The sequence below is a fragment of the Phyllostomus discolor genome, chromosome 6 (genome assembly GCF_004126475.2).
Source record: "Phyllostomus discolor isolate MPI-MPIP mPhyDis1 chromosome 6, mPhyDis1.pri.v3, whole genome shotgun sequence".
NCBI classification, from domain to species: domain Eukaryota; kingdom Metazoa; phylum Chordata; class Mammalia; order Chiroptera; family Phyllostomidae; genus Phyllostomus; species Phyllostomus discolor.
Genome location: NC_040908.2, coordinates 23,181,602 through 23,209,574, shown reverse-complemented (window position 1 = coordinate 23,209,574; position 27,973 = coordinate 23,181,602). Strand labels below are relative to the sequence as shown.

General features: G+C 43.3%; 1 protein-coding gene across 1 annotated transcript; it reads left to right on the top strand.

The window, feature by feature from the left end:
- The first annotated feature begins 1,258 nt into the window (after window positions 1-1,258).
- CDKL4 (cyclin dependent kinase like 4) lies at window positions 1,259-27,973 on the top strand. Its single transcript, XM_028516474.2, has 10 exons — window positions 1,259-1,907; window positions 7,639-7,864; window positions 10,808-10,929; window positions 13,505-13,577; window positions 15,172-15,262; window positions 16,190-16,387; window positions 17,812-17,894; window positions 19,301-19,357; window positions 22,928-23,062; window positions 25,560-27,973. The coding sequence occupies exons 1-10, from the start codon at window positions 1,711-1,713 to the stop codon at window positions 25,659-25,661; spliced, it is 1,284 nt and encodes a 427-aa protein (XP_028372275.2). The 5' UTR covers window positions 1,259-1,710; the 3' UTR covers window positions 25,662-27,973.

The window sequence follows — 27,973 nt, the reverse complement described above, 5'->3', positions numbered from 1 at the left end:
AAGAGAAATTCTTATTTTTTGCTTTCCTAAAAAGCATTTTCCTTGTTCAAAGCATTTTGTTATGAAAACAAAAGGATTTTAATAAGATTAGCTTTACAGTTAAAGCTTATTAAGTCTAGCCCTACCTGGTGTAGCTCAGTGGATTGAGCACCAGCCTGCAAACCAAAGGATTGCCAGTTCAGTTCCCAGTCAGGGCACATGTCTGGTATTTGGGCCAGGTCCCCAGAAGAAGGTGTGTGAGAGACAACCACACAGTGATGTTTCTCTCCCTCTCTTCCCCTCTGTCAAAAAAATAAATCTTTTCTTAGAAAAAAAAAGCTTTATAAGTCGAGTTACAACTCATTACAAAGACTTTTTTTTTTTTTACTTTTGTGAGGTAATTATTTAACCAACACTTAATAATAATAATTTACAGTGTATCCGGACACTACTGGCGCTGCCGAAAAGATGGAAAAGCTATCATTCCCAGTATTCAAATGGCATATTTGGATAAATAAATTTAAAGAGAGGTGCAAAAGGTTGTACCTAATTCTGTTTTGGGAGAAGGAAAACCTCTATAGAGAAAGTTAAACACAAACCGGGCTGTTAAGAAACGAAAGGAGTTTATCAAGTGCAGGGGAAAATCAGAGTAGGTACTGTAGACAGACGAAGACATGCAAAAATGCTGTATTAAGTGCAGCTGAGCTTAGGGTGCATGGAGCAGGTAATGGCATGAAGCTAGGGAACTAGGATGGGCCCAATTGCCAAGAGCTGCTTAGAAAAGTGGCTCTAGTAATCAACGGTTTTGGAAACTGCAGAGATAAAACACAAGATGAAAAGAGGCCATTGGGTTTGTATGTAAGGTTATCACATCCTTACTGAAATTGTTCTACAGCAGGATAAGGCAGAAATGGTACAGAAATGGGTAGATGTGAGTTTATGCAGGTTTGAGTACTGTGGAAATATATTTGGCCTTGGAGGAGGAAGGAGATAAAGGTTGTTTCTAGTTTGATTTCTAAAGATAGGATGAGATTGGAGCATATATCTAAGCAAATTAAGAAAATGGAAAATTGTAGATGAGAAAGAGGAAGAGTCACCTCAGAAAAAAATGGAAATAGGGACATCCTAAAACTGGGCGCGACAGAGAGCATTTTATCAAAGCATGTACGTGCTCATTAACAGCATTTTTAAGTTCATCTTGGGAACAAGAAGGGTAAACTTTGCCAAAATATATTTCCAATTTGCCTCGTATAGCATTCATCACATTGTTTGCTCAACTTGCTCCCGCGCTGGGTGTCAGACATGTCTCTTATTCTATCAGCCCAGAATACTAGTACAATGTTTGCTGAATTATGAAAATGGCCGCAAAATACCGCACCTAATTGCTGATTGTCATGGAAAAGCCTACAGAAGTTTGCTGAAAATTTATTTGGGAAATAAAGCAGGACCGAAGAGTAATGACTTAGAATAGGGTCTGCCAAACTGAGCGTCTGTGCCCAGGTGTGAAAACGGACATGTACTCCACGCTTACACGTGCTCAATTTTAGTGCTTTTAAAGCCTCAGAATGGAACGGGGCTTGGTATAATGATAGTGTTCCTGGAAAAAGCAGTGTTTCCTGAGCGCCGCCTTCCGAGCATCTTCAAGGGTTCTCGGAGGAGAAACCGCTGTTGCGTCCACACGCTGAGGGGCTGGGTTTGCCCGAAGGTGACCCACGGGGATGTGAGCCCGGGATGCGGGCTTCCTCTGCGGCGGGCACCGGGGAAACCTGCCCCGGAAGCCGCCCTGCCCCGCTGAGCGTCCGGTTGCCCGGGAGACGCTGCGGACGTTCAGCTCCAGAGTTGCGGCGCCTGCTGCTGGCTGAGCAGAGCGACGCGCGCGTCGGACTTGGGACTGCTCAGGGCGGCGCCACCATCGCCAGGTCCGCGCAGTAAGTGCCAGTCTGGCGGCGGGCGCGGGTTGCTGCGCAGCGGGACAGGTGGGATGGGGGCTGGCAGCGTGGGGTTCATGGAGAGCGATGTGGCGTCTGCATGGGGCTCCCAGACAAGGGAAAGTTGCCGGAGAGGAGAGTGGGGCTGCCTTCCCTCGGTGGCCTCTGGCGGGACAGGAAGGTGTGAGGGTGAGGGGCTAGAGGTGACAGAGGGCTCCCGCAGGCCATACGACCGAGTTGCTGGGGCACCCTGGCGGCGGGAGGAAGGGGTAACCCTGGAGGAGGATGGCCCTCGGGTCCGGGCTGCGGCTGCGCTGCGGCTGGGGAGCGAGGGGCGCCCCTGCGCTCTGGGAGTCCTGGGTGTGGCCCCCAAGCTGGGCTGCCCTTCACAGAAGGGTCGGGGCTAGTTCAGCGGCCTGGAAACAAAGTGGTCTACGCCGAACTTTCATTCCTGTTATGTGTGCACGTTGAAATGTGTTTTTTTTTTTTTAAACAAAATTCGTTTCTTGAACTGTGTGAATCACATGGTCTTACAGTTCTCTGGGGATGCTTCTAATTAATCAATTGTTCGTTATATCACCAAGAGAAGTTTATAATCAGGTGTGTGTATTCTTGAAGTTCTGTAATTCTGTATTATAAAACAGACACAGAATGGTTTTTTTAGCCCGTTGTCTATTCAGTTCTATTAAATATAAATGCATTTGGTTGCACTGGGAACAAAAGCAACAGCACAGATTGTGATTTCTAACCTGCAGAACCCGCAAATGATCTGGCCTGGTCTTGAAAAGTTTTCCTCCCCGCCCCCACCCCGCCCCTGCCTAACGCCACAGTTTACACGAGTTTCCTAGAAACTTAGATTAAGAAATTAATATGTTTTCCGCCCCATTTTTCTCCCTTTCTAATTTTGTTTTTCTTCTCCACGTATCCGTTAGGCTTGCTTGAGCCCTTGGGACCTGGTGTGTGACACAGTCATGAGTATAACCTGCCCACAAGTGTTTTCTGTGTTTCAATCCTTAAAACAGGAAATTAAATAGAAAATTTTTCAAAGACTTGAACAACACACTCAAGTATCTATCTCTGTATGTCTTTCTGTATTCACCAACTAGCCCAAGTCTGTATGTTTTTGCTTTTGTACACAGAACTTCATTAACTTAAGAGTCAAATATTTGGTAAATTCTGAAGTCAGGAGGCCCTGTAACCAAGAGGCATATGGCTTCAGATCGTGAAGATCACTAATGATGGTGAGAAGTGTTTCCAACCAATTGCATCTATTCTCTGCCTAATATACCTCTATCAATAGTTTTTTTTCCCTAGCATCATTAGGATTCTCTACATACAGTAGCATGCCATTTCCAAATGAGAGTTTTTCTTTCCATTTCCATTGTGTGTACTTTCAATTAATTTTACTTGACCTGTGGCAAGAACTTCCAATACAATGTTAAACATAAGTGGTTAACTACAAGAATGTCCCAGTCTGGCGGGGGGCACGGGATTCAGTCTTTCACCAGTGAGCATGATGTTAACTGTAGGTTTTTCTACAGGCCTTCTGGGAAGGATGTTGCCTTCTATTTCTAGTTTGATGAGATTTTTTAAAATCATGAATGGGTTCTGGGTCTTGTTAAGTGCTTTTTAAAAATATGTATCTGCTGAGATGATCCTGTATTTCTGTCTTTTATTCTATTAGTATGTTATTTCACATTATTGATTTGCAGATAAATTAAACCTCTCATTCCTCAGATAAGTCCCACATCATCATGGTGTATAACTCATTTTATGTATTTCTGCTGATCATTTTGTGAGGATTCTTGTGTCCTTATTCATGAGAATAATGATCTGTAGTTTTCTGGGGACTTCTTCATCTGACTTTGTATCAACGTAATATGAGAAGGACCAAAAAAACCTGAACTTATTTATAAAAAAATCGTATATTCCTGGCTGGCGTAGCTCAATGGATTGAGCGCGAGCTGGGAACCAAAGTGTCCCAGGTTCGATTCCCAGCCAGGGTACATTCCTGGGTTGCAGGCCAGAACTCCCAGCAACCGCACATTGATGTTTCTCTCTCTCTCTCTGTCTCCCTCTCTTCCCTCTCTAAAAATAAATAAATAAAATCTTAAAAAATATATATTTAAAAAAAATCGTATATTTATTCTTACATGTTTAAACTTCAGTCACCTTCAAAGTACTCTCCATTTGATGCAATACACCTATTGAGACTTTTTTCCACTGCTCAAAACAGTTTTTGAACTTGTTGATTTTGATGCCTTTTGGTGTTTCTGCCCTTTTTTGTTTCACCTTTTCCACACTGGCAAAATGTTTCCTTTTGGGGATTTTATTTATCTGGGAAAACCAACAAACAAAAAAAGCCACTCGGGATGAGATCAAATCAATAGGGAAGGCAGGGCCATTTTTGGCGTCAGGCCATTTTTTGTGAAAAACTGAACACTCAGTGCGGGTGTGGGCAGGTGCACTCATAAATCACCCATCATGAAATGGGCAAATGCATTGAAAGAGTCCTCACAAAAAATTCACTGAAGCCAAATGCAGCCTCTCACAACAATGCCAGCTGGTGCACTGATACAGATGGGTTCCTGGAACACTCACCTAGTGGGGGAAACCTGTGCTACAAAGGGGCCTGCCCTCCAGAAGGTAATACTGGGGTTTTTCGGAGGGGTCCCTCCTCGTATTGGCCTTACAGAATGAGTTGAGAAATGTTTCCTCCACTTCTGTTTTTTATTGTGTTGGCCGAAAAGTTCATTTAGTTTTTTCCATGAAATGGCTCTAGTAGTGCTTAGTTGTCTTTAACTTCACTCAAAACAATTTTGTTAGATGGTATTGTGACAGCTGTCACATCAGAGTGCATTTTAAAAGAACTTATCAAAATTGGTAAATTTTGTGCAGCCGTATAAATATTGAAGATGGAAGAAGATACGCAGTATTTTTGGCACATTATGTTTTATTGTTTCAAGAAAGGTAAAAACACAACTGAAGCAAAAAAAATTTGTGCAGTGTATGGAGAAGGGGCTGTGACTGAGCGAATGTGTCAGAAGTGGTTTGTGAAGTTTCTTGGTACTGTTGACATTTGGGCCAAATGATTCTTTGCTGTGGGGCTGCCTTATGCACTGGAAGATGTTTAACAGCACCCCTTGCCCCTGCCCACTAGAAGCCAGTAGTGGGAGATAGCCGACATACTCAGAATATCCAAATCAATAAAGTTATTGATGAAAATAAAAAAATGTGCTCTTTGTTTTATGGAAAAAATAAATGGAGTTTTTGGCCAACTCAATAAAGCAGTTTATGGAGGACTGGTATTAATTCTTCTTTGAATGTTTGGTAGAACTCACCTTTGAAGCTCTCTGATCCTGGGCTTTTCTTTGTGGGTAGATTTTAGTTACTAATTGAAATTCTTTATTTGTTATGAGTGTGATCAAGTTTTCTATTTCTTGGGTCAGTTTAGTATTTGGTATCTTTTTAGACATTTGTTCAACCATATTGTCTCGTTTGGTTGCATAGAGTTGTTCATAATACTGTGCTTTAATCTTTTCAGCTTCTACAGGGTGGTCCTGATTTTCGTAACTTTTATTTCTCTGTTTTTCCATAATCTGTCTAAATCTGCCTCAGCTTTAGCTTTCCTCTTGGCCTTCTCAGGTTTTCCCTATATAATAGGCACATAATTAAAAGTTTTCCGAACACAGTCTGTGGTAGAGTTGCCATGTGTTACGTGAGTGTATGTGCTTGGGTAATAGTGGTAGTCGTTTGCCCACGTAAATGCTTTCACCAGTCCTGTGGTTTCATGGTGGTAAGTGAGGGTACATGGTTTCTTTCTTCACTGAGATAGCCTGTGGGCAGGAAAGACCAAACATTAGTGAAGTTAAAAAAAAATACTCATTTGAAATGAGAAGTTTTTTAAGTGGTCAACTCTTTTTCTAAGATTTAATTTATTTCTTAATAGTATTTTTTTTAGATTTTATTTATTTATTTTTAGAGAGGGAAGGGAGGGAGAAAGAGCGAGCAAGAGAGAGAAACATCAATGTGTGGTTGCTGGGGGCTGTGGCCTGCAACCCAGATATGTGCCCTGACTGGGAATCAAACTTGTGACACTTTGGCTCACAGCCCGCGCTCAGTCCACTGAGCTACACCAGCCAGGGCTAGATTTAATTTATTTCTTTTTAGAGAGGGGGAAAGGGAGGGAGAATGAGAGGGAGAGAAGCATCGATGTGAGAAAGAAACATCAATCAGCTGCCTGGACCAGGGACCAAACCCACAACCCAGGCGTGTGCCCTGACTGGGAATGGAACCAGCGGCCTTTCGCTTCACGGCGTGACACCCAACCAACCAAGCCACACTGGTCAGGGCAGAGGTCAACTGTCTACTTCAAATTTTATTAATACCAATACGTGGATAGAGCTTTATTGTGCTCTATCTTCAAATTGTGCCTTATTTTTAATTAACTGTGAGGTAGTATAGTGTACTGATTAAAATTGTGATCTTTGAAATGTGACTGCTTAGGTTCCAATTCCATACTAGCTTCACTGTGCTTCAGTTTCCTTGTCTGTAAAATTGGGTAAAAATGACTCCTACTTAATGAAATACTGGTGTACATTATATGTAATTTGCATAGAACAGTGTTATTAAAAGCTAGCTATTATTACTAAGTTTATAATCAAGATTCTACTGAGTACCCTGGCTGGCGGGGCTCCGTGGATTGAGTGTAGATCTGTAAACCTTTCAAAGGGTCATCGGTTCCATTCCCAGTCAGGGCACAGGCCTGGGTTGTGGGCCAGGGCCCCAGTGTGGGGAGTGCGAGAGGCAACTACACATTGATGTTCCCCTCCCTCTGTGTCTTCCTCCCTTCCCTTCTCTCTAGAAAAAAATTAAATAAAATCTTTAAAAAAAAATCTGCTGAGTAAAGTGGGGTGGGATTTTTAAGACTAATTAAAATTTTTATATTTTTAACTCTTAGACTGACTTATTTAGTTATGCTGGCCTTGTTTGTAATCTAACATGTAATCCAGTCACCACAACATTCACAAATGGCTGATGCAAGACAGAAAACTTAAACCCAGTATTTCCATAGAAATCACTATGGGTATGAGAGCATACGTGAAGGAATAGAAAAATCTGCCTTCTTTTTTGTTTTGTTCCTGTTTTCTTTGGGAGCTAAGAATGTAAGGATCTGTTCCTTCATACACATAAACGCTAAGCACGATAAATAATGCTCTAAAAAGATGTTATTGTTTTTAATGGCTTTAACAGTCCGCAGTCTCTCTCTTCTCTCTCCACCAGGTGGAGGTATAGCGCTTTGTACGGTGTCTTGTTCTCAATTCTTGTCTTGGCCTTGGCCGTATTCACACAGGAGGGAGGCGAGAAACACCATATTCAAGAATACGAAATACTCATTCAGCTGGATTTTACAGCATCACATTTTAATCATTTACTAGAGGATAATGAAAACAATGGATTGGATAAGGTTCCTTTCCACAATTTCTATGAATTCAACTGAAGTCAACACAGACTCATTATAAGAAATAGCATATGAAATTTTTCAGTAACTGGAAGAACTGCATAGTACTGAGTTCAACTAACAAAATAACGCCCAAATATTTTTTAAGTGTATTTAAAATTAATCAATGGAAAGGAATCTGTGGCATCCTTAGCAAGTTGGTTTTATATAATAATCGGTGAGAACATCGTCCTTGATGAGCTGACGAAGCTGAGCCATCTTGTTTTCCAGGTGCAACGCTGTACTGCAAGTTAACCAACACAGTAATTTAAGAGTCACTTCTGCTATCATGGAAAAGTATGAAAAATTAGCTAAGATTGGAGAAGGGTCTTATGGCATTGTATTCAAATGCAGAAACAAAACATCTGGACAAATGGTAGCTATTAAAAAGTTTGTGGAATCTGAAGATGATCCTGTTGTTAAAAAAATAGCACTGAGAGAAATACGTATGTTGAAGGTAGGTTAACTTTATGTATCTGTAATGTCCATGGTATTGAGTGATCTTTGAAATGTGACTGCCACATGCTATGTGTGCCAAAATGACAAAGAATTTTTAAGTGATTTCTTTTTCTATTGGACTTTTAAATTCCTTTGTATCAGTAACTTGGAGAAACAAATTGATTTTCACTTTGGACTTTAGCCACTCTGATGTTTAGCTGGCATTTATTATGAGTACAGCTGTAGATTGTTAAACTATTGAAGTACTTCCCTTCTGGTTGGTAAATCTCCACTGTCCTACATCCCCTCATTCCCCCCAGCTGTGCCCCGCCATTTCTCACCCCACCCCCCACATAAACCAGCAAATAAAAGAGCGTCTGCCAGCACAGAGGGGCCCACAGGACTGTGCCCGTGGGGCTGCAGGCATGGCTGTGGACAGGTCCCTGCTGGGGCCCACTGGTCCTCAGACATATTGAAGGTCGCCCCAGCTGTGCGTACACATTGCACTCAAAGGGCTGGTCATAGTTGTTTCTTCTCTGGTGGGAGTTGGCGTGTACGATGCATAAGTTCTCGATGTAAACATTTCCCATCCTAAAAATCGTACGGTTTTAGAACCTTACGAGACCTAGGGATGCTTCTCATCAGCACCCTATTTCATCAGAGAGGAAGCCCAGCTGGAGGGCAGCGCTGCTCAGGCGTGCAAGTGCACTGGCTTCCCCAGGGGACCTCGCTGGAACGCTGGCTCTGCCTCGGGAGGGGTGGGGGAAGCCTGAGATTCTGCTTTTGGGACCAACTCCCAGGGGCACCGAAGCTCCTGATTCGTGGACCACACTTCGAGTAACAAAACTCTTAAGACTTCAAGAACACACAGCCAACTTTCACCTTTCACGTGTCATCTGCTCTAGGGAACCCCCAGAAATCCAGTTTTTAATGGGAGATAATACTTAATTATCCATCTTTTTCAAGAAGTATCTGTAGCAGGTTTCCTCAATTAATGAGTTCTAGTGTTTTGTTTAAACTATACTTAGATATACACGGATTCTTTAAGAGCGCATGCATTGTGATAAAAAGCAGTTCACTGACCTCACAGCCCACAGCCAGCTCTGTCGCAGCTAAGTCGTGGGGCGTGTCTGGGCTGGGCAGTGGTTGTTTTCCAATAAAAGTGATAAAAGTGATGCTTTTTAGCCGCTGCAGCCCCCAAAATCTCCCACTGAAGTTAATGCTCGGGTCGTGCCTCCGAGGTTACAAGTTCCCCAACTGAAGGATGAACTTTTGGGTTAAAAAGCAGCCAGATTCCAGCTCAGCTTGATCTCTGGTGACGATGATGCTCAGGGGGTACCCTTTCCTGCTTTTGGTAATTACACTCAGGTATGCTCAGAACAGTTTCCTTCCAGGATATATATCTACCAGACCTTCCTCATATCCTCCAGTTACTTAAATTTGATTGATTCTCCCCCCTCCTTACTACCTGTTTCACTTGAGACAAGTCACTGTTTTTCTGGGCTAAATTAATTTCACCAGCAAATGAGCTGTAAATTGCTGATCTACCCAAAGGCAGGTCTGCCGGGTCGAACCTTGCTGTGGCATCCAGCAAAGGCATCTGTGAGTCCGTCGCTCTGCTGGTAGAGACACTTCGTTGTTTCCCGTCTCCAGCTTTGGCTGCAGCTGGATCACCTACCAGTGTGGCCTGTTTCCTCCGCTGTTAGCCTTTCTGACCTTTTAGGCAGTAGAGCTCATAGAAAAAAAAAAAATGACTTGGTGCTCTGGGAATATTTTTCATGCATAACGAATCCCCTTTTCCCAAACTCCTGAGCAGCGGGAATCGCCACAGGCTGATGTTTTTCGGAGTCAAACCACGCCTGCAGATGCCGGGTAGAGGGTGTTGTGTAAGTCCTCACACTTAGGACTCTCCGCTGGGCCTACAGATCATTTGTTGAGCTTTGCTATGTACACAATACTGTTCCTCTTTTTTATATATCCTTCTGAGTAAATGGCATAGGGTTCGGAAAAGTGATTTTTCTGCCATAGTGGGAAACCAAGAGGGAAGGTGGGTCGTAAGTTAGGAGTGATCAGATGCCCTGGTCTATAACCAGAGTTGGTCTGATCAGCATCCTCTTTCAAAATGTCCTGGTTTATATGCTAAGTTGTATGGTCCCCCTAGACACAGGCTGGGTGACCGTAGGTGCCAGTTTGCCTGGGACAGCCCTGGCTTGTACTCATTACCCTGATGGGATGATCAATCATATAGTCCCTGCAGTGATGGGTTATCTTAGAGGATCCTAATCAGGATTTTCCCTTGATTTACAACGTTAAGCAGAGGCTGACTTGTGAAATGCCTCAGTTTGGGAATAGAATTTAACACACAAGACACCTAAGCAGAGGAGAGAACAACAAAATCAAAGAGCAGAGCCGGAAAACGACAAATTAAAAACAGACTGACGGCGGGGACTCCCAGAATAGGTGACGTAACCGGATTGGAAGGTCGGGCTCCGTTCCTGAGAGCCAGCCCTGGCGTCCGGACAGGGTTGACGTCCGGCTGACTCTTACACTCAGTCCATGGTGATGTGTCAGCTAAACGGGTATTGATGGTTTCTATAGCCTTACACAGTAATTCCATTTCCTCCGTTCTTTCTTCAGGTTATTCTATGACTTACATATTTAGAATTTCCACAAAATGCTGAAGTATTTTTAGTGTTAGTATACTTTGTTTCCTCCAGGGAGATTCAGTTTAGTTATCGTCTGTTGTGGGTATGTTAGAAAAATTCTTAAATTTTTCTTCCAACTTTAAGATTCGTGATTCTTACTCAGGATAGTTTCTCTTGTAAGTAACTGTAATAACATTCTCCACAAGAGATGTATAGAGATGATAGGCAAGACCTTCTGTTCTTAAAATTGTAAGGGATCCGGGGAGAACTCTTACAAGAAACAAATCACCAAACGATGTATTTCAATTCCTTTGCAGCAATTAAAACACCCAAACCTTGTGAACCTCATTGAGGTGTTCAGGAGAAAGAGGAAAATGCACTTAGTCTTTGAATACTGTGACCATACACTCTTAAATGAGCTGGAGAGGAATCCAAATGGGTAAGTAGTCTGGAAACGGGGCTCTGTGTGGTCAGGCCCGGTTTCACATACGTGGGATCGACTGCGGCAGACTTCAGGCATCAGCCACACACAGTTCCCCTTCCTCCCCAGACGCGCATCTGCTGGCTGCCCCTCCCATCTCAGCATTGGCTCAAGGCAGATGAATGTTAACCTGGAGCACAAATGACTGGGGAGACACATCTGCACATATAAATCATGATGCATTTGGGGGCTAAATTATGTATTGGATGTCTGAGTTCAAGGAATGAACTATGGTTCAATATTAGGAAATCTATCCACATAATTTGCTAATAGGTTAAAGGAGAAAAAAACACATGTGGTTGGTAAAATTTGAAAGGCACTTGAGAGTCAACATTCTTTTCTGATTTTTTTTTAAAGCTTAGCAAACTAGGGTTAAAATACTTTCTTAGTGCACACATACACACACACACACACACACACACACACACAAACCATATTCAAATCAACTGCTAATTTTTTACTCCACACAAAAGGAGCCACCTCTGAAGTGAGAAACGAGACAAAGACATCAGTCGGCACCAGTATAATAACGTAGCATTGTCCTGAGAGCTCTAGCTAATGTAATGCGAAAACAACAATTAATAGAATATATGACTTTTGGAGACAAGTTTAGCTTGTCCTCATTTTCATTATATTCTGTGAAAATCTAAGGGAATTGCTTAAAGAGTTAACAAAACAAGTAATGTTCAGTGTAATGGTTACAGCACTCCAAATTTCACACATGGCGAGGGATTGTTGCTAGCACCATATGCCTGAGCCACACGTAGGCCATAGCGCTGTTCTGGAAGGCCAGGTACATCTGCAGGATTAGTTCGGTTTTTAAAAAGTAGTCTAAACGTATTCAAATATCCAGACATGATAAAATATTAGAGCCGAGTGATGAGTGTGTTTGGAATTTTGGGTAATTTTAAATTTTTAATTAAAAAACTTAGAGTAGACATTTGGTCAAAGAAGTCTTGTTTCAGGTTTTTCAAAATATGCAAACAGCAATCCTGTCCCATGAGTAGGTTGGAAGACCAACAACACACTAAGGAGAATAGTTGCAGCGTATACGCAGACTCCGATGTACACTGAGTCTTCATAACTCAGTTTAAAAAGGAGTAAACAGACCAATCAAAAAAGTAAAAAGCTGCGAACGGTAAATACACCAAAAAAGAAGTGTAACAGCCAATAATCATGTAAAAATTAAATTCACTAATTAAAGAAATGCAAATGAAAACTAAAATCTTTCTATTTTAACCACAGATTGAACAGACACAACACCAGCAAAAACACACGAGGAGATAGGGACTTCAGTGCACAGATGTTTTGTGGGAGTGGGTCACCCTCCCTCAGGGAGGGCAGCTGGGCAGTGAGTAACTGTGAAGGTGTCATTCATGGGAGGGCGAAGTGAGCAATGGAAACACATCAACAGAAAAGTTACAGTCTTGCTGTGATTGCTACAATTTGTGGAGATGGTTACACGAAGCACACTACTCCTGACCAGAGTACTCCCCAGTTCCCCCATGGAAGATACACCTGCCGTTGGCACTTTCCAGGATCTTCCACACAGAGTAAGGATTCTGTAGGGACAAAAGCTCCCAGGGTCCCGTTCTCACGGGCTCTTGATTCCCCCTGGCTTCCCAGAGTGCCGGCCTGCTTACCAGGCGTAAGGCACTTTTACAAAGCCACTCCAGCACTTGCTTGCGTGCTGACCACCAACTCGAACTGGATGAGCTAAAGGTCAGTCTTCAAGCATACCTTTTTTCCTGCAACAGCTGACTCAGGTCTACCTAAAGTTCATCCCCGCAGGGTCAAAATGTAATATGTGCCTACATTTGTTCCTGGAAATCCCACTTCTAGAACTTACCTTAAAAGGTAATTGCATAACTGCAGTGAGCTGGACGATTACATATATTCATTGAAGTGTTGTTTCTAAAAATAAAACGTGAGCCGCCAATTGCTCATCAATGGGGACGAAGTAAATGACGACACATCTGTATAATGAGACCCTTTACAGCCACACTGTGTGTGCTGAAGTCAGAAACAGGGAAGTTGCAGAGGGTGAACCGGCTGGGTAGGCAGGTCTGAGAGAGAATACTTCATAGAGATACTTGTGGGATTTTTAAGTTCTAAACCATATGAATATACTTTTTAATATGAAAATTAAAAAGTAAACTCCCACTCGCAGAGGGGAGAGGAACAGTGGTGCCTAAGGGGACCGCCACCACAGGTCACAGCAGCTGTTCGGGGCAACAAGACTTGAGCCGAACACTTTTTATTCCTTTACTTTTCTCTGTTGTTTGAATTTCCTGTTAAGCATGTGTCATTTCTACAGATGTAAAAATTGAAATTTAGAGAGGAAATTATGTAATTATAATGAAAAAGAGTAAAGCAATTTCCATTAAGCCTTTTTTTAAAACACATTTCCAAGGCACCCTACGCGCTGCATCCACTGACCGTCACGAGCCCCGCTCACGCCCTCGCTGCTCCCTCTTCTGCCCCGGGACCCCGCCCGGGAGTGTCTAATGTCCTTTGCGGTGTTTTTCCCTAGAGTTGCCGATGGAGTGATCCAAAGTGTATTGTGGCAAACACTTCAAGCTCTTAACTTCTGTCATAAACACAATGTAAGTGACATTCTCTAACGCATTTGTTCATTCTTCTTGATGATCCTTCTACACGTAGCTCAGGGGTGTCTTCAAAGAGCTGAAAACGGGGGTCGGGGAGCGGAGTAAGAACCAGAAGAGCAAACCAGAAGAAAGGTACAGAATATGAGGAGAAGCAACACGTTATTTGTAGCCCTCTTCCACTTTCTATGAGAATCAAACTTCTCATTCCTTAGGAATGGAAAGTTTGTATAAACTTACTATTTCTTTTTGCCTCAGTACTCATGATTCCTCTGATTGTTTTTAAATTGGATTAAAATAAGTTTTCAGTAGTGTAACCCATTATGGCACTTGGTTTTGGTCTGTTTTTTTTTTTTTTTTTGTCTCTTCAGTCTTTTATTCTGTAACAGTCTCCCTGCCCCCACCTTTTTAAAAAAAATTGTCATCATTAATTTTGTAGAGCCCTAGTTCTCCAGCTCCTGGAGGGCTGGATGGGACAGTCTCTGGGCCCGCCCCCGGAGTCCCTGATTCCATAAATCCGGGGTCGGGCTTGAGAGCGTGCATTTCCAAGTGTTTCCTCACCGATACAGAAGCTGCTGGTCCAAGAACCACACTTTGAGCATCACTGTTACTGAAATCATCTTGGCTCACTGTGTCCTGTTCGTTCACTTGTGTTTCCCGTAAATTGGTATTTATATCTAGAGGCCTGATCATTTTCAGGCTCATCTTTTTATATGAGAATACTTCGTGTATAGTGCTGTACACTTCTCATTGGGTCAACATCACAAGGTATCCAATGTCTGGCTGTCCCACTCAGTCATCTTAAAGTAGACTTGCGGGTTCAGAGGTTCTTGTTTGATTTTCCTCCGTGATCAGCTTCCCTGTCAGCATTTTATAGGATGGTTTTAGCATCCTTAGGTGATTATTGCCTGTAACCAGCATTTCATTAGGTTTAAAAGGTGGCATTTTTCTAATTCTGTTATTCCTTCTGCATTTATTAATTGGAATTCTATGGAGAAGAGCTTATCCTTATGGACTCTGGCCACTGTAAAATACAGCAAGATAAATCTGGGATTATTTCCTGCACTTATCAATACAAAGAGTAATGAGTTTGTATCTTAGCAACATCCAAGAGTGAACAATGAAGGGATGTTATGGAATGTGGTACATAATTATAAACTTGGGAATTTTATATACTTGATTGTTTTAATCCTTTGCAATCATTGTTCTCTCTGATGTTCAGATTGTCGCATCTTTGGTTAGCGGGAGCTTCTTGTTAGAGGTACACTGAGTGTAGCCTCATCTAGGGTTTTACCTCTTACAGTTAAAATAGGGCCCAGAAAACTCCAGAAGAAATCATTGTACCATACTACCTTCCCTCCAAAAATCAGTTTCCATATTCAACAATCATTTCCTCACTGATGTAGCTACATTTTGATTTTTTTCTTTTGATATGATGAGTAAAAAAAATTGCCAATTTAAGTTCTTTTAGAAAAATGAAGAAAACCCATATTTGTTTTTATCTCACAGGCTATGTGTATCATTTAAACTAATAGTTAATTTTTTGCTTTGTCATTTTGATGGCTCAAAGCAATAATCAAACATTATCTTACAGTGCATTCACAGAGATGTAAAACCGGAAAATATTCTGATAACTAAGCAGGGAATAATCAAGATCTGTGACTTCGGGTTTGCACGGATTCTGAGTGAGTAGCCACTTGTTACTAACTTACCCAGTTCAGGTGATTATGCAATAATGGAGCTGAAATTCCTACTTGAGATATTGAGTGTATGTTACATGTTATATTGTTATTACTTGAAAAGGAAAACCTCACTTTAACCTTGAGTCACTGCATTAATTTGTACCTCCAGTCCACTCCATTCAACTGGAATTTATTTGATGTCACATTTATATGCTCTGCCCCATGGGAGAGGAAAAGAGTTATAAGATGCATTTCTGCTTTTTGTGCACTTGGAATCTGAAGTAAAAAGGAAAAAAAAGTATTACTGCAGGTGATTGGCAGTGAAGTGCAGAAGTGAAGGTGCAGCTGGTTCCCTAGAGGGAAACAGTAATGATGTGGGCCAGAGTGGTCGGGAAAATGCCTTCCTGGGGCTGGTGGGCCTGGAGAGCAAACTGACCGTCGAAGAGGGAATTCGGACAGCGCTCAGAAAAAGGACATGGTCCCACACAGGGAGGAACCAAAGGTACAGAGGGACAAATCGGTGTTTCTCCACCAATCTAGAACTGTGCAGCAGGCAAACCTTGCATTGGCAGTACGCGCATCGCAAGGTGGTGTGTCCACAATCAGTGTCCTCGTAAGACCCAGACCCAGGTGACCTGGCAGTGCGCTCGGAGGTTGGTGTAGACTTGAAGTCACACTACAGAAATCCTCAGCCTCACGGTCCTCCCTTTGGGATCATACAGACATTAGCTAGCTAAGGTGTCTTTGGAAGTTGAATTGACTGTCTGAGTGCACAGTGTAACTGTTTACTCAGTGCCTCACTGCATTACCCGCTTGGAGTATGTGGCCTCTGAGAGTGTTCAGAGCTTACCTGAAGGCCTGACCTGCTCTTGGGAGTAGGCCACCTGCTGGGAAAATGTGACCCACCTCACCCGATCCATGTGTTTGCAGTCCCAGGAGATGTCTACACTGATTACGTCGCTACAAGATGGTACCGAGCTCCTGAACTTCTGGTGGGAGACACTCAGTATGGTTCTTCAGTCGACGTCTGGGCTACTGGCTGCGTTTTTGCAGAGCTCCTGACAGGCCAGCCACTCTGGCCTGGAAAATCAGATGTGGATCAACTTTATCTGATCATCAGAACGCTGGGTAGGAGCTGCATTTTATGGCTTACAGAGTTGCTGGGTTGTTATAGTAATAGCACGTCACTGTAATGAACCACAGGAGCTTTCTTGCCTCGCCGAGTGCTTGCTGCTCAGGATGGCTGTTCTGGGCTGCAGCCAAAACCCAGCCCTTTCCTCAGTGTGTAGAGCCAGCACTCCTCTCACTGAGGAGTTTTCCGATCCTTTCCAAGTCAAGCCACTTAGCCATGGAATAAACTATACATTTACTTTCCGTATTGAGCTAAGACGGGGCTAAGGATATGAGTCAGCTGCCTAAAACTCACTCTTACGAGGCATGGGATCAAATGCAGTTTCTCTCCACTGTAAAAGAGGGTTTTCCTCCATTACTCCAGAGAAGGGATCGGCAAACTTTTTCTATAAAGGGCCAGCAGCTAAATAATTTAGGCCTTGCAGGCTATCCAGTCTCTGCTGCAACCCCTCAACTCTACTCCTTTGGCACGTAAGAATTTACAAATCACCTTTGCATACACCATCTCTTTCAGTCTTAAGAAAAGCCCATCAAGGACGTTGCAACATTTTCATTGTGCCTCTTTTAGAAATGAGAAACTGAGGCTCAGAGAACTTCCATGATGGGCCTGAATCACACAGCCACGTCAGTGCAGAATAGGAACAGGGCTCTAGGGGTGTCCTTCATCGCGTGTCAGCGTCCTCGGCGGTTGTCTGCTTCCCCCTGGCTGGAGGAGAATAGAGCCCGAAAGGTTAGCCGCACCTTCACTCTGGCACCACGGCTGCCAAGGAAGTGACACATCTGCTCACGAGATGAACATTCGTTCCGCCCTGGCCATGGGCTCTCCTGGCAGCGTGGGCCCTGGCCAGGGGAGCCACTGCCTCTGGTCTGGTCCCAACACATTCTTCTGGACAGCTCTGAGGCATGGAAAAGGGGGCATAGAGTTTCTCCACAGAACGCACCTAAGTGTTTATCGTTTCATTTCCTAGAAGGATTGTGGAAATTTACATTAGGCAGATACCAGACAGACCTGAGTTTAAATCCTGGGTCTGTCACGAACTGTCCATGCAACTTCAGACGGGTTATTAAACCTCTGAGCCTCATTGTCATCGATACAGTGGAGCCAAAAACCAGCGGCCACTCTGAGTGGTTATGAGGTTAGATGAGACGGTGTGTGTAAAGCCCTCCTCCACACCGTTTTCGTCCCTCCGCTTCTGGTGGAGGCCGAGTGGCAGAGTGAGCCCCACGTGGCCCGGGGCTTTGTGGGCACACTGGCCTTCCCTGAGAAGGACATTTCCGCAGTGACCCAGTCCTCCCAGGGCTGCAGGTCACACACAGTCAGGGTCAGTGTTTCTTTCACAGCTGGCCCTCAGAAGTTAACCATTTAAACACTGCATTGTTTTTATAAACTTAACATAAATCACGTGGTTTGCATTTTACAGGAAAACTAATCCCAAGACATCAATCCATCTTTAAAAGTAACCAGTTTTTTCATGGTATCAGTGTACCTGAGCCAGAAGACATGGTAACTACTTGATTTGGGTTGTTTTCTTTTTTATGCTGCTACTTTAAAGGGGTAGTTGTTTTTCATTTTCGTGACTTTAGCCTCTGTTTCCATATGCCACACTAACACAGATCAAAGAAACTATATAAAAACCACATAAAATGAATTGGAGAAAATGCTTATCAAGTGTACTTGCCCTATCCAAAGGTTAATTTAATGTTAAATTTGAAGTGAAAATATGTTTAGTTCCTACACAAATACCTGATCCTTTTAGTTAAATTATTTTCCTGAAATAATTATTATGTCACACACAGTATTTACAATAGTACTCCTTTATTTTGGGGTGGAAGGGGGAGCGTTCTCTATGTTTTCAGCATGTGAAACATAGTTCAAACCAACAAAACCATTTGTTGACAAGGTATATTTTCACATGGAAGGTCATTCTACAAAATGACCCTCATTGTGTCCAAATCAGTACCCCAAACCGCATGCTCCCCCACGCTCTGGCCGTGGGCTTTGCCTTTCTTTGGGAAGGTATCAGTTTGACCTTTTTACTCCTGTAGACATTGATTCCCTGTCTGCACTACCTAAGTTTGGGCTGTGACCTTTAAAACTCCGTATGGTCTGGATTCTGCCTGTGGAATGAGAGCATTGCCCGTGGGCGTGCGTCCACACGCCAGCCCTGCGGGAGCCGGAGAGGTACAAGCGGGCGAGCACCTGTGGAGCCAGATCCTGATTCACGGCCGGCCCATGGACAGGCTGCGGTTCAGGCGGGCCCCTGCTGTTTCTACACGCCCTCTTTGTTTTGAGTTTATTTCATACGATACCTTGATTTACATACTGGATTTCTTTTACTAAGTATAATAAAAGGTTAAAAGTTAAGTTACCAGGCCAGAGGTTGAATTTCAAAAGAAAATGTCATTTAAAGAATAAAACAACAAATTCACAGGTACCTGCTGCCTAGCTCAAGAAGAATGTTATCATTCTCTCTGAAGCTTCCTCCTCCCCACCGACTTCTCCTGCATCCCGCCCTCCTCATCCTTGCCCCTTACTACTCTGAGTTTTGTCCCTTCTGTATTGCTCTTACACCCGGAGTTCAGTGTATTTTCACACACGCTCAAAGCATTCCCGTAAGTGGGTCAGGCACAGATAGTGTAGGACTGTTGCAGTCTGTCAGGAGGGGACGTTTGGAGCCCACATTTACCAAACATCAACAGCAAGACATGAAATTAAGAAAATCACTCCAGTTTTTTGCTTTCAAGTCTTTACACTACAGTGTAAAATTATATTAAAATATGAACTTAAAAATCTTTAAAAGAAATTAACCTACTAGGGGGTCTTTTTTAAAGTATCCTTATTACTAATATATTCTAAATACGCATACTTTGTTTTTATGTAATATTGAAAGTCTCTACTTTGTTTTCTAGGAAACTCTTGAAGAAAAATTCTCAGAGGCTCATCCTATGACTCTGAATTTCATGAAGGTACTTAAGAATCATTTATAACTGTTACTGACCGCAGATTATAATGATTGAAGCTGGTAACTCTGGGAGGAGCAGACAGTAGTGCAAACAATGCCGGAGTGGAATGTAGTCATTGAAAATGATAAGGAACTGTAAAATCATTACAGTTAAAGGAACATCAGTGGCATATGCAGTAATCTTTCTAACCTATTTATTAAAATTAGTAGGAGGTAAAAGAGTATATTTAGGGTTTGCTGTTATAACACTATTACTTCTTTGTATTCATTAGAAATTTGAATATTAAATTCATATATTCAGACTGTGGAAGCTTATGAGGATGAATGCCACTTCCTGAGTTCGAAGGTCCAGAACTGTATTGCCCAGTATGGTGGCCGCCACATGTTACTGCTGAGCCCTTGAAATATGGCCTGTCTGAGTGGAGATGTACTAGGTTTCTTTGAAAATTACTGTAAAAAGAGTGTAAAGTATGAACATTTCATTAATAATTTAAAATAGGAATTATATGTTGAATTGATAATATTTTAGACACATTGAATTAAATAAAATTTTTAATTATTTTTTTAAAAGCTAGCAGACCAAGCCAAGTCAGAGCCGTGTAGACACCATAGAGTGTAGCCTCTGCACCAGCCCAAGAGAGATCACCAAACCTAGGGCAAGTTCTAATAAAAAATAGAAGAGACTCACCTGTGATCATCCACTATCCATGCTCCACCGAGGCCGTGCTAGATGTGACTCTTTCATCCAAAGTGGATACTAAAAGCCCTTGGGGGCTTAGGGATGGCAGTAAGAGTATCTATCTTTAACAATCAATTAAGTTCCGTTTATAGCAGTGGTTTCCATGCCACTCATCAGAATGACCTGGGAGCTTTTCAAAAACATGCATTCCAGTATCCAAACTCAGGTTACAGAAGTAGAATGTCTGTAAATAAGACCTTAGAATTTATGTTATTAAACGTCCCCCTAGGTGATTATGATGAGCAGCGTAGTTTGAAACTCATATGATCTAGAAGGTGGAGCCGTCTAGAGGACCTATGGCCCACTCAGACCAGCCCTGGTGCCCTTGCCGGGTGCTGCGAAGGTGCTATCCAGGGTGCTGCTGGATTCCTTCAGTCTGGGCCCTCCTGAGATTCGGAGCCTGACACCTCTGGGTTCTCCGACCGCCCTTGCGCCTGTTCCACGGCCTCAGCTGTCTCCCACCTGTCTCACTGCTATGCCCTGCCTTAGCACTTTGCAGGTCCTTTCCTGGAAGCCCAATGTTCTGACCTTGCTCAGGACAGGTTGCTCTGACCCACGTACAATTTAACAAAACCCAGAGCAATTGGGGCGGGGGACGTCAAGCACTACACGCCCACCCCACTTCCATGTTGTGGCCAGGCCTCCCTGCGGTTCTTCCTCCAACTGACCAGAAAACTTCAGGGGCACAGTGCAGGTAGAGGACAAACTCCCTGTCCTGATCTCCGAAGGTGGCGTGCGTGCCCTGTTGGTCGGCCCAAGATGCCGGGCGAAGTTAGTTTTGTCTCTCAGCTATTTGATTCAGGCTCATAGTGTTTGACCTGGGACCCAAGAACTCTCTCAAGTGCATCAGGGGTTGTGCTAGTCAGTGAGTCACACCCTACGTCCTAGACTCCTACCCCATGTTAGACAAAGGCAGTCTTCCTTTCATTAATTGCAGCTGAAACATCTTTAACAGCAAGTGAGTACCAGCTACCATAACAGGTAGTTATCCCATGGGACTGGGTCAGAATCTCCACAGGGAACAGCTCAAGTGGGTGAAGTGCCAGCCAGTGGCAGTGCCAAGGACAGTGGTGGCATGCAGCGGCAGAGCTTTTGTGTTCTGTTCATTAGGTTTAAAATGAGACGGTGGGCACCACATTTATTTCTTATTACCATGTCTTCATAGCCATTGCCGTCCTATCTCTAGATCAGTTTCATCTGGTCATCAAGAAGTCTCGTGGCAACTTTGCTGAAGGGCTTTTTGTGAAATTTGAAGTCCCTGGAAAAGGATCCCAATGTGGACTTTGCAATTCCAATTTCTTGCCCCTCATTTTAAAATTTTTCCCAAGTTAGGAACACTTCAGTCAGGAGCACCTCTGAGAATTCCTCAGCCTCTTGGCGTGCAGAAGGTTGTTAATCAGGCAGTCGGGGGCTCAGAAGCCTCAGCTCCGTCCAGTCTGTCTCAGCACGCCGACAGCTGGTCAGGCGGGACGACATTCCCGTTCACAGTCTCTTCTTCGGATCTAAAAATTCCCTTTAAAAACAAAAACAAAAACCATATTTTGGGACTAGAGAGACCAAAATCTAGTCTGATCAACTAGATTTCAGTAGACTGAGAGTCCATACAAGGAAGTGAATGGATTCTTCAAGATAGAATGGGAAATGTGGTGGATAGGACCTGACGATCGTTTAGATCTGGCGCATGAAGTAGAGGGAGGTGGCAGAGAGGAGGTGTCTGTGTCGGTTTCCTGGGGCTCTTGTAGCAAAGTACCCCAAACTGGCAGCTAAAAACAGTCAAGTACATTCTCACAATTGTGGAAGCCGGAAGCATAAAGCCAAGGTGTTGGCACCCCCTCCCATCCCCACCCCTCTTGTCTCTCCCGCACCATGCTCTCTCCAAGGCTTCCAGGGGAGGGCCCTCCCTGGCCCCTGCCAGCTCCTGGTAGTCCCAGGCATTCTTGGGCTTCTGGCAGCAGAATTCCAGGGTCTGCTTCTGTCTCCACATGACGTATGCTACATGTGTCTGTCTTTGCAGGGTCTCCCCCCTCTCGTAAAGACACCGGTCATATTAGAGTAGATCCCACACTACTTCAGTATCACCTTTTCTTAACTAATTACATCCACGGAGGCCCTGTTTCCATGTAAGGCCACATGATGAGCTACTGGGGTTAGGACTTTAGCAAGTACTTTGGGGGGACGCGCTCAACCCATAGCAGTGCCCTTGAGACAAAGCAGAGATAGCACGTAGGCCCTTACACACGTGGGTCTGGATTTCAAAGGAGAGAGGTCTGGACCAGGAGCGTACCCGTGGAAGTCTCTGGTAAACCTTGACCTTTGAAGCCACTGAACATCAGTTAGATTAGCTGGACACTTAGAACAAATGAGAAGAAAGGGGAACCTGAAACGGAGCCTTGAGGAATTTCATGCCACCACTGTGGAGAAGAATGTAAACTAAGAAAGGCTGGTTTGAAACCAAGCAGCCAGGAGGTAGGAGGACAGAAAGTGAGGCGTCAGAGAAGCCGAAGGAGAGTTTCAGGAAGGAGGGCAGTGGTCAGTAGTGTCTAACGCTACTGAGAGGAGAACGTGAAGTGTGGCAGTGGGTTGAAGGATCGGGAAGTAGAAGTCTTGGGTGTGGGTAAGCAGAGCTGCTCGGGTGGAACCGTGGAGGCAGAAGCCAGAGTGCAGCGATGAAGAAATAGAGGTGACCACAGTTATTAACAAGTTGTAAGTGCCGGATAATATGCAAACCTGATTTTCTAAGCTCATGTTTGCTCCATCCAGCTATTATTCAAAGTTTCGGGACACAGTAACAAAATAGGCCCTTTTTAAAATATCATCTTTGCTTTTCTCCCAAAGGAGTGTCTGAAGATGAACCCAGACGACCGGTTAACCTGTGCCCAGCTCCTGGAGAGCCCCTACTTCGACTCTTTCCGAGAGGACCAAAGCAAAAGAAGAGCACGCAACGAAGGGAGAAACAGAAGACGACAGCAGGTACCTCCGCACAGAAGTTAGAATGCTATAAAAATGATTTTTTTTCCTTTTTCTACCTTTCCAAATGAGGCTAGGTGGACATGAAGACCTTCTCTTTGCACTGGTGTAGTTGTATTTGTTTACCTCATAAATACTGGTTGATGTAATAAAATCATAAAACAATGAAAATATCCAGTTTGTTACACAGTCTTATTCCAAATACTCTTACATCAAATGATTGCACGATTCTTTTGGACACTGATTGGCTACCCCACCTGCCAGAACATGAACCCGAAACACAACAGCTTCCAACACTGAAACCCCGATCACGGCAGGACTGAGTTCCCCCCGGGCTCGCGGAGGAGTCCCAGCACCTCTCTGAAGTGAAGGAAACCTCTGCTGTGCAGTGAAGCAAACTCGACTCCTAGGTCTCCTCACCCGGGGCAGGCACCCAAGTCTGCCTGTCTTAGATCTTCTTCTCAAAGCTGAGGACAACTCTGGCCAGGTACAGAGAGATGCGACTCAGACGTCTGGGAACGAAACCCCACCCTCAGACGTGCCGGCGTTGTAGAAAAGCATGGTAAATATGGTGGCGGACCTTGCTTCTATGGGTGATCAGGTGACTGCCTTTACTTGCTTTCAGAAAACTTGGATGTTAAAACATGAGGTTATGGGAGTAAGGTCGTTTGGGTTTCCCCACCCCCTCTTGTATCTCCAGCACCTAAAACAGTATCTGTCACAGAGAAGGTACTTAATAAATAGGATCCAAGTAACTAAATAGATGAGCATTGCTTATTAATAAGTCAGGATGGTAATTTTTAATTTGTCAGAGTCTGACAATAGTCCCATTTGTGTTTACTTAATCTTTCACCTTTGGTCTACATTTTGGTCATTTATCTTCTCATTAACAGGTCACCGTAAAGGAAGAAGGCAGTCTTTTCTGTCAACCATGTGATAGTTAAAGTAGAAGTTTGTTGGGAGGGAAAGGTCAAACTAATCAATAAGAAGAGATGTCAAGATGATTTCCATGTATCCAAAATCTCTGGGTCTCCAAATTTGTATTACAGAGGATTATTGTTGTGTTTTTTTAAAACTTTTTAGAGGTTTTTTTAAAAAAGATGTTATGTGTTTATTTTTAGAGAGAGGGGAAGGGAGGGAGAAAGAAAGGGAAAGAAACAATGTGCAGTTGCCTCTCGTCCACCCCCTACTGGGGACCTGGCTCACACCCCAGGCATGTGCCCTGACCGGGAACCGAACCGGAGACCGAACCAGAGACCCTTTGGTTTGCAGACCTGTGCTCAATCCATTGAGCCACAACCAGCCAGGGCTGTATTACGGAGATATTTTACCTTCCTCTGTTAAAGTTATGTGTTTGCAAGTTAAGCCCAATACCTTTTACTTAACCGAAAGATAAGGGTTTGTTCAAATAAGTCTGAGGCAGCAATTTAAAAGACAGTGTGAATTGCCTGTAAAAACACTGTCCCCTTAAAAACTTCTCACGAGATTCCTCACCTTTGGCCTGGAAGGGTAGACAGCGGCACTGTGCCATCCTGCCCCTCGGTCCCGACTGAAGTCCTGCCACGCTGTCCTCCAATGGGGACTGTCCTCCCGCTGGTTGGGGATATGCTCTCCCTTGAAGTCTCCAGTTCACAGTTGTGCTCCCCATTCCTTATGACCCTCGAGCGCCCTGACGAAGACAGGGGACTTTACAGAGACCTTCCCAGAGACCCAGGACAACAGGAGGAGGAGAAACACAGAACAGCAGGCATCTAGATAACCTCGTTTACAAAGATTACATCACGTTCTCCGCCGTTAGTCCACTGGAAGCTGTCCCCCTCCGTGTGGCAGCCCCTGGAACCCACCGTGAGGCAGTGCCTGAACACCTCTGTCCCCCAAGTGCAGTCTCTGCAGAGCAAGGCCGAGAGCAACAGGGGTAGATAGGTCTCTCAAGTCCTGGTTTTCTTTCTGAGCACACACCTCTTTCCTAGACGTTTTACCGTATCAGAGGGAAAAAAGTTCAGAAAGATCTTTTCATGCAGTGTGGTTTCATTTTGCGAGTTCAAATCTCTGCCTAGATACCAACTTCTAGGTCTCTGAGTGAATGATCAGGAAATTCCTTCAAACTGAATATTGTTTAACATTGATAGCAAAGAGGTTTTTAATCTTTGCTGCCCTGCCAATATCCTAAAATTTAAAATTTGGTGGGCAGAATGTAGAGTCTTGAGATTATTGTTTGATAGATTGTGGGCATCTGTCTTTTAAACACTGACTAGACACTCCGAAATTTGTGTACTGAAATAAACTAGAGCACGTGGATGAGAAGCCTAGAGTAACAGAATGTCATTTTCAAGTATCAGAATATCCCAATGTTTTGAAAGTATCACTACTTAACTTTTAAATTCATGTCTTTTGGCACGTTTGTACCATATGTATCCTTTTTTGCCACCTTTAAATCAAACTGTACAAATGGGATTTGTTTTCAATTTACTTTCTTATTTTTGTCTTGTTCTGCTATTAGAATCAACTGTTGCCTCTCATACCAGGAAGCCACATCTCCCCCACACCTGATGGAAGAAAACAAGTCCTCCAGTTAAAATTTGATCACCTTCCAAACATTTAGGAAACTGTTCTTTCAAGTGGAAAGTAATTTAATATGTACACATTTTTGCACCAGAGAGATAGGAATTCTCAGTGTTTCAAATGCAAATGAGCCATAGGAAAATGAAGATGCCTTCTACAATTGTTCTGCTCTGATCATTACTGATCCCTCTGCCCGTGCTTTTCACGTGCCAACTCTATCTTTTAGAATATTTTCTTGAAATATTAGAACTTCTGAAACCGCACATATGGAGGAGATATTTTCAATTTCATCAGAGCTGCCCCTCTTGAGGCAATTTATATTGAGAATTTGCGTGCTTACTCTGATGTATGGATGTGAAGATGTACATATATCATCTTGCATCAGCTGACCACATATTGTCTTAGAGCAATATCCAGTAGCTCTCTTCGCTGTTTTTTGTGTGAGGAATGACTTTATGTTTCTGCATTTTAATTCACTCTCATTGTAATCAGGTCTGTCGAGCGACTCTGCTGTTTTGTTCTGTGTTTGTCTCGGTGTGGGAAGGGAACCTTGACATGTCACCTAGGTTTGTTCCTGGCCTCCAGGGCAGACTATGCTTTCTCTGACTCATGAGACACTGACGGTTCTATTTTTAAAGCTAGCTAGAGAAAATTTCAGACATTTATGTAGCAAATACTGAGCAAACTACAAGGAATTCCCATCCTCATAACAACACCCTGAGATAATCAACTGCCGACTCTCCTGCTGTCCTTTGGTACAGCGTGGTTTCTTATCCTCCCTCCTCCCAGGTCAATCTCAGGACCCGAACCTACCCATCCGCATGGGAATATTTTCTAAATAGTGTATTATCAACAGTCTCTTCCAAACATTTGCATCCACAGCATCTATGAACCTGTGCAGCCCTAAACGTGTGCATCAGGTTTGTAAACGTTTCTGAGAGCAGGAAAATTATCATTCAGTTAACTTCATTTTGTGTCTCTTAACCAAAAAAGGTGGGAGCGGGACAAACAAAACACCTCAAAAGGCAAGCCCAATTCAGGTTGTGATATTTTCCCAAATAAACTTGACAGACCCACCTACCTACTACCTACATACATTATATATTTATATATGTATATATACACACATACATATACATATAGAGTTCTAAATTTTGAAGCATCATAGTAGATGCTTTTTATCCTGGACATCTAAGAAGAGTGCAGACTATTTCAAGTGCCTCTAGCTTGCTCACAAGGAACTCACGTGAAGCACAGCACAGGGCTGCCTATCCTTGTCTGGCATAAAGACACCAAAGAGTGATGTTCCTATCAATAAATATTAAGATTATTACTTTCATTAACTCTTTTCTGCTCCTAGGTTTGGCATGCTCACCCAAACATTATGCAAATGCACGTAAGTCCAGAAATTTCTTGTACCCGACACCAAGACACTAAGCATCAAGTGTTTTTAAGAAAATGCAGTAACATTCTATATTCATGTCTAAAAGTCGATCGTACTTATAAACCTGGCTATGTAAACTGCAGAGAAGCTAATTCAGTTATTAGGATCCTCAGGTGCCTGTGCCTGACGTACCTAAATTCTTCCTAAAGAACTGTGGCATCTAAGCAATAGTTCATTGCTCACTGGAAGGACATTCTCAGTGGGCTTGTTTGGCCATTTAACATTCTGAGTGTGAATATAAGCTGCTAGGGGCTTATTTTCATCCAGTTATCAATAAGTGTGCCTCTTCAGAGTTGTATTTTCTTAAATTTTTTAAAAGATTTTTAAATTTATTTTTAGAGAGAGGGGAGGGGAGAAAGAGGGAGAGAAACAGATCCATGGATCGGTTGCTTCTCGCACACCCACAACTGGGAACCCAGCCCGCAACCCAGGCATGTGCCCTGACTGGGAATCAAACCAGTGACCTTTTGATTCGCAGGCTGGTGCTCAATCCACTGAACCACACCAGCCAGGGCTATTTCTTAAATTTTTAGTGAATGATAACACAGGTGCAAGGAAAATGAAAAATAAAAGATAAAAGGCAACTTTGCTAAAAGATTTCATTTTATCTTTCATAGTGTTTTTATTACATAAGCCTCTTTATTGCCAAACCACTCGTGCTACTCCAGCTCTTGTTGTGTCAGCATAACACAACACACACAGAAATCAAGACCACACAAGACTCCACGGTCCATTTTGCTTATGATTGTGCCTCAAACAACAGTGGAGTCTGAGGCAGAGGTTGGGAGGGTAATCATCTTCCCTTTTTTTGCTTATATTCAAGCTAAATTCAAAGTAGCATTTCTCAATCTTTTTTTCCTCAGACACATCCATCATTTATGTATCAGTGGTGAGGAGAAATCGGGTAA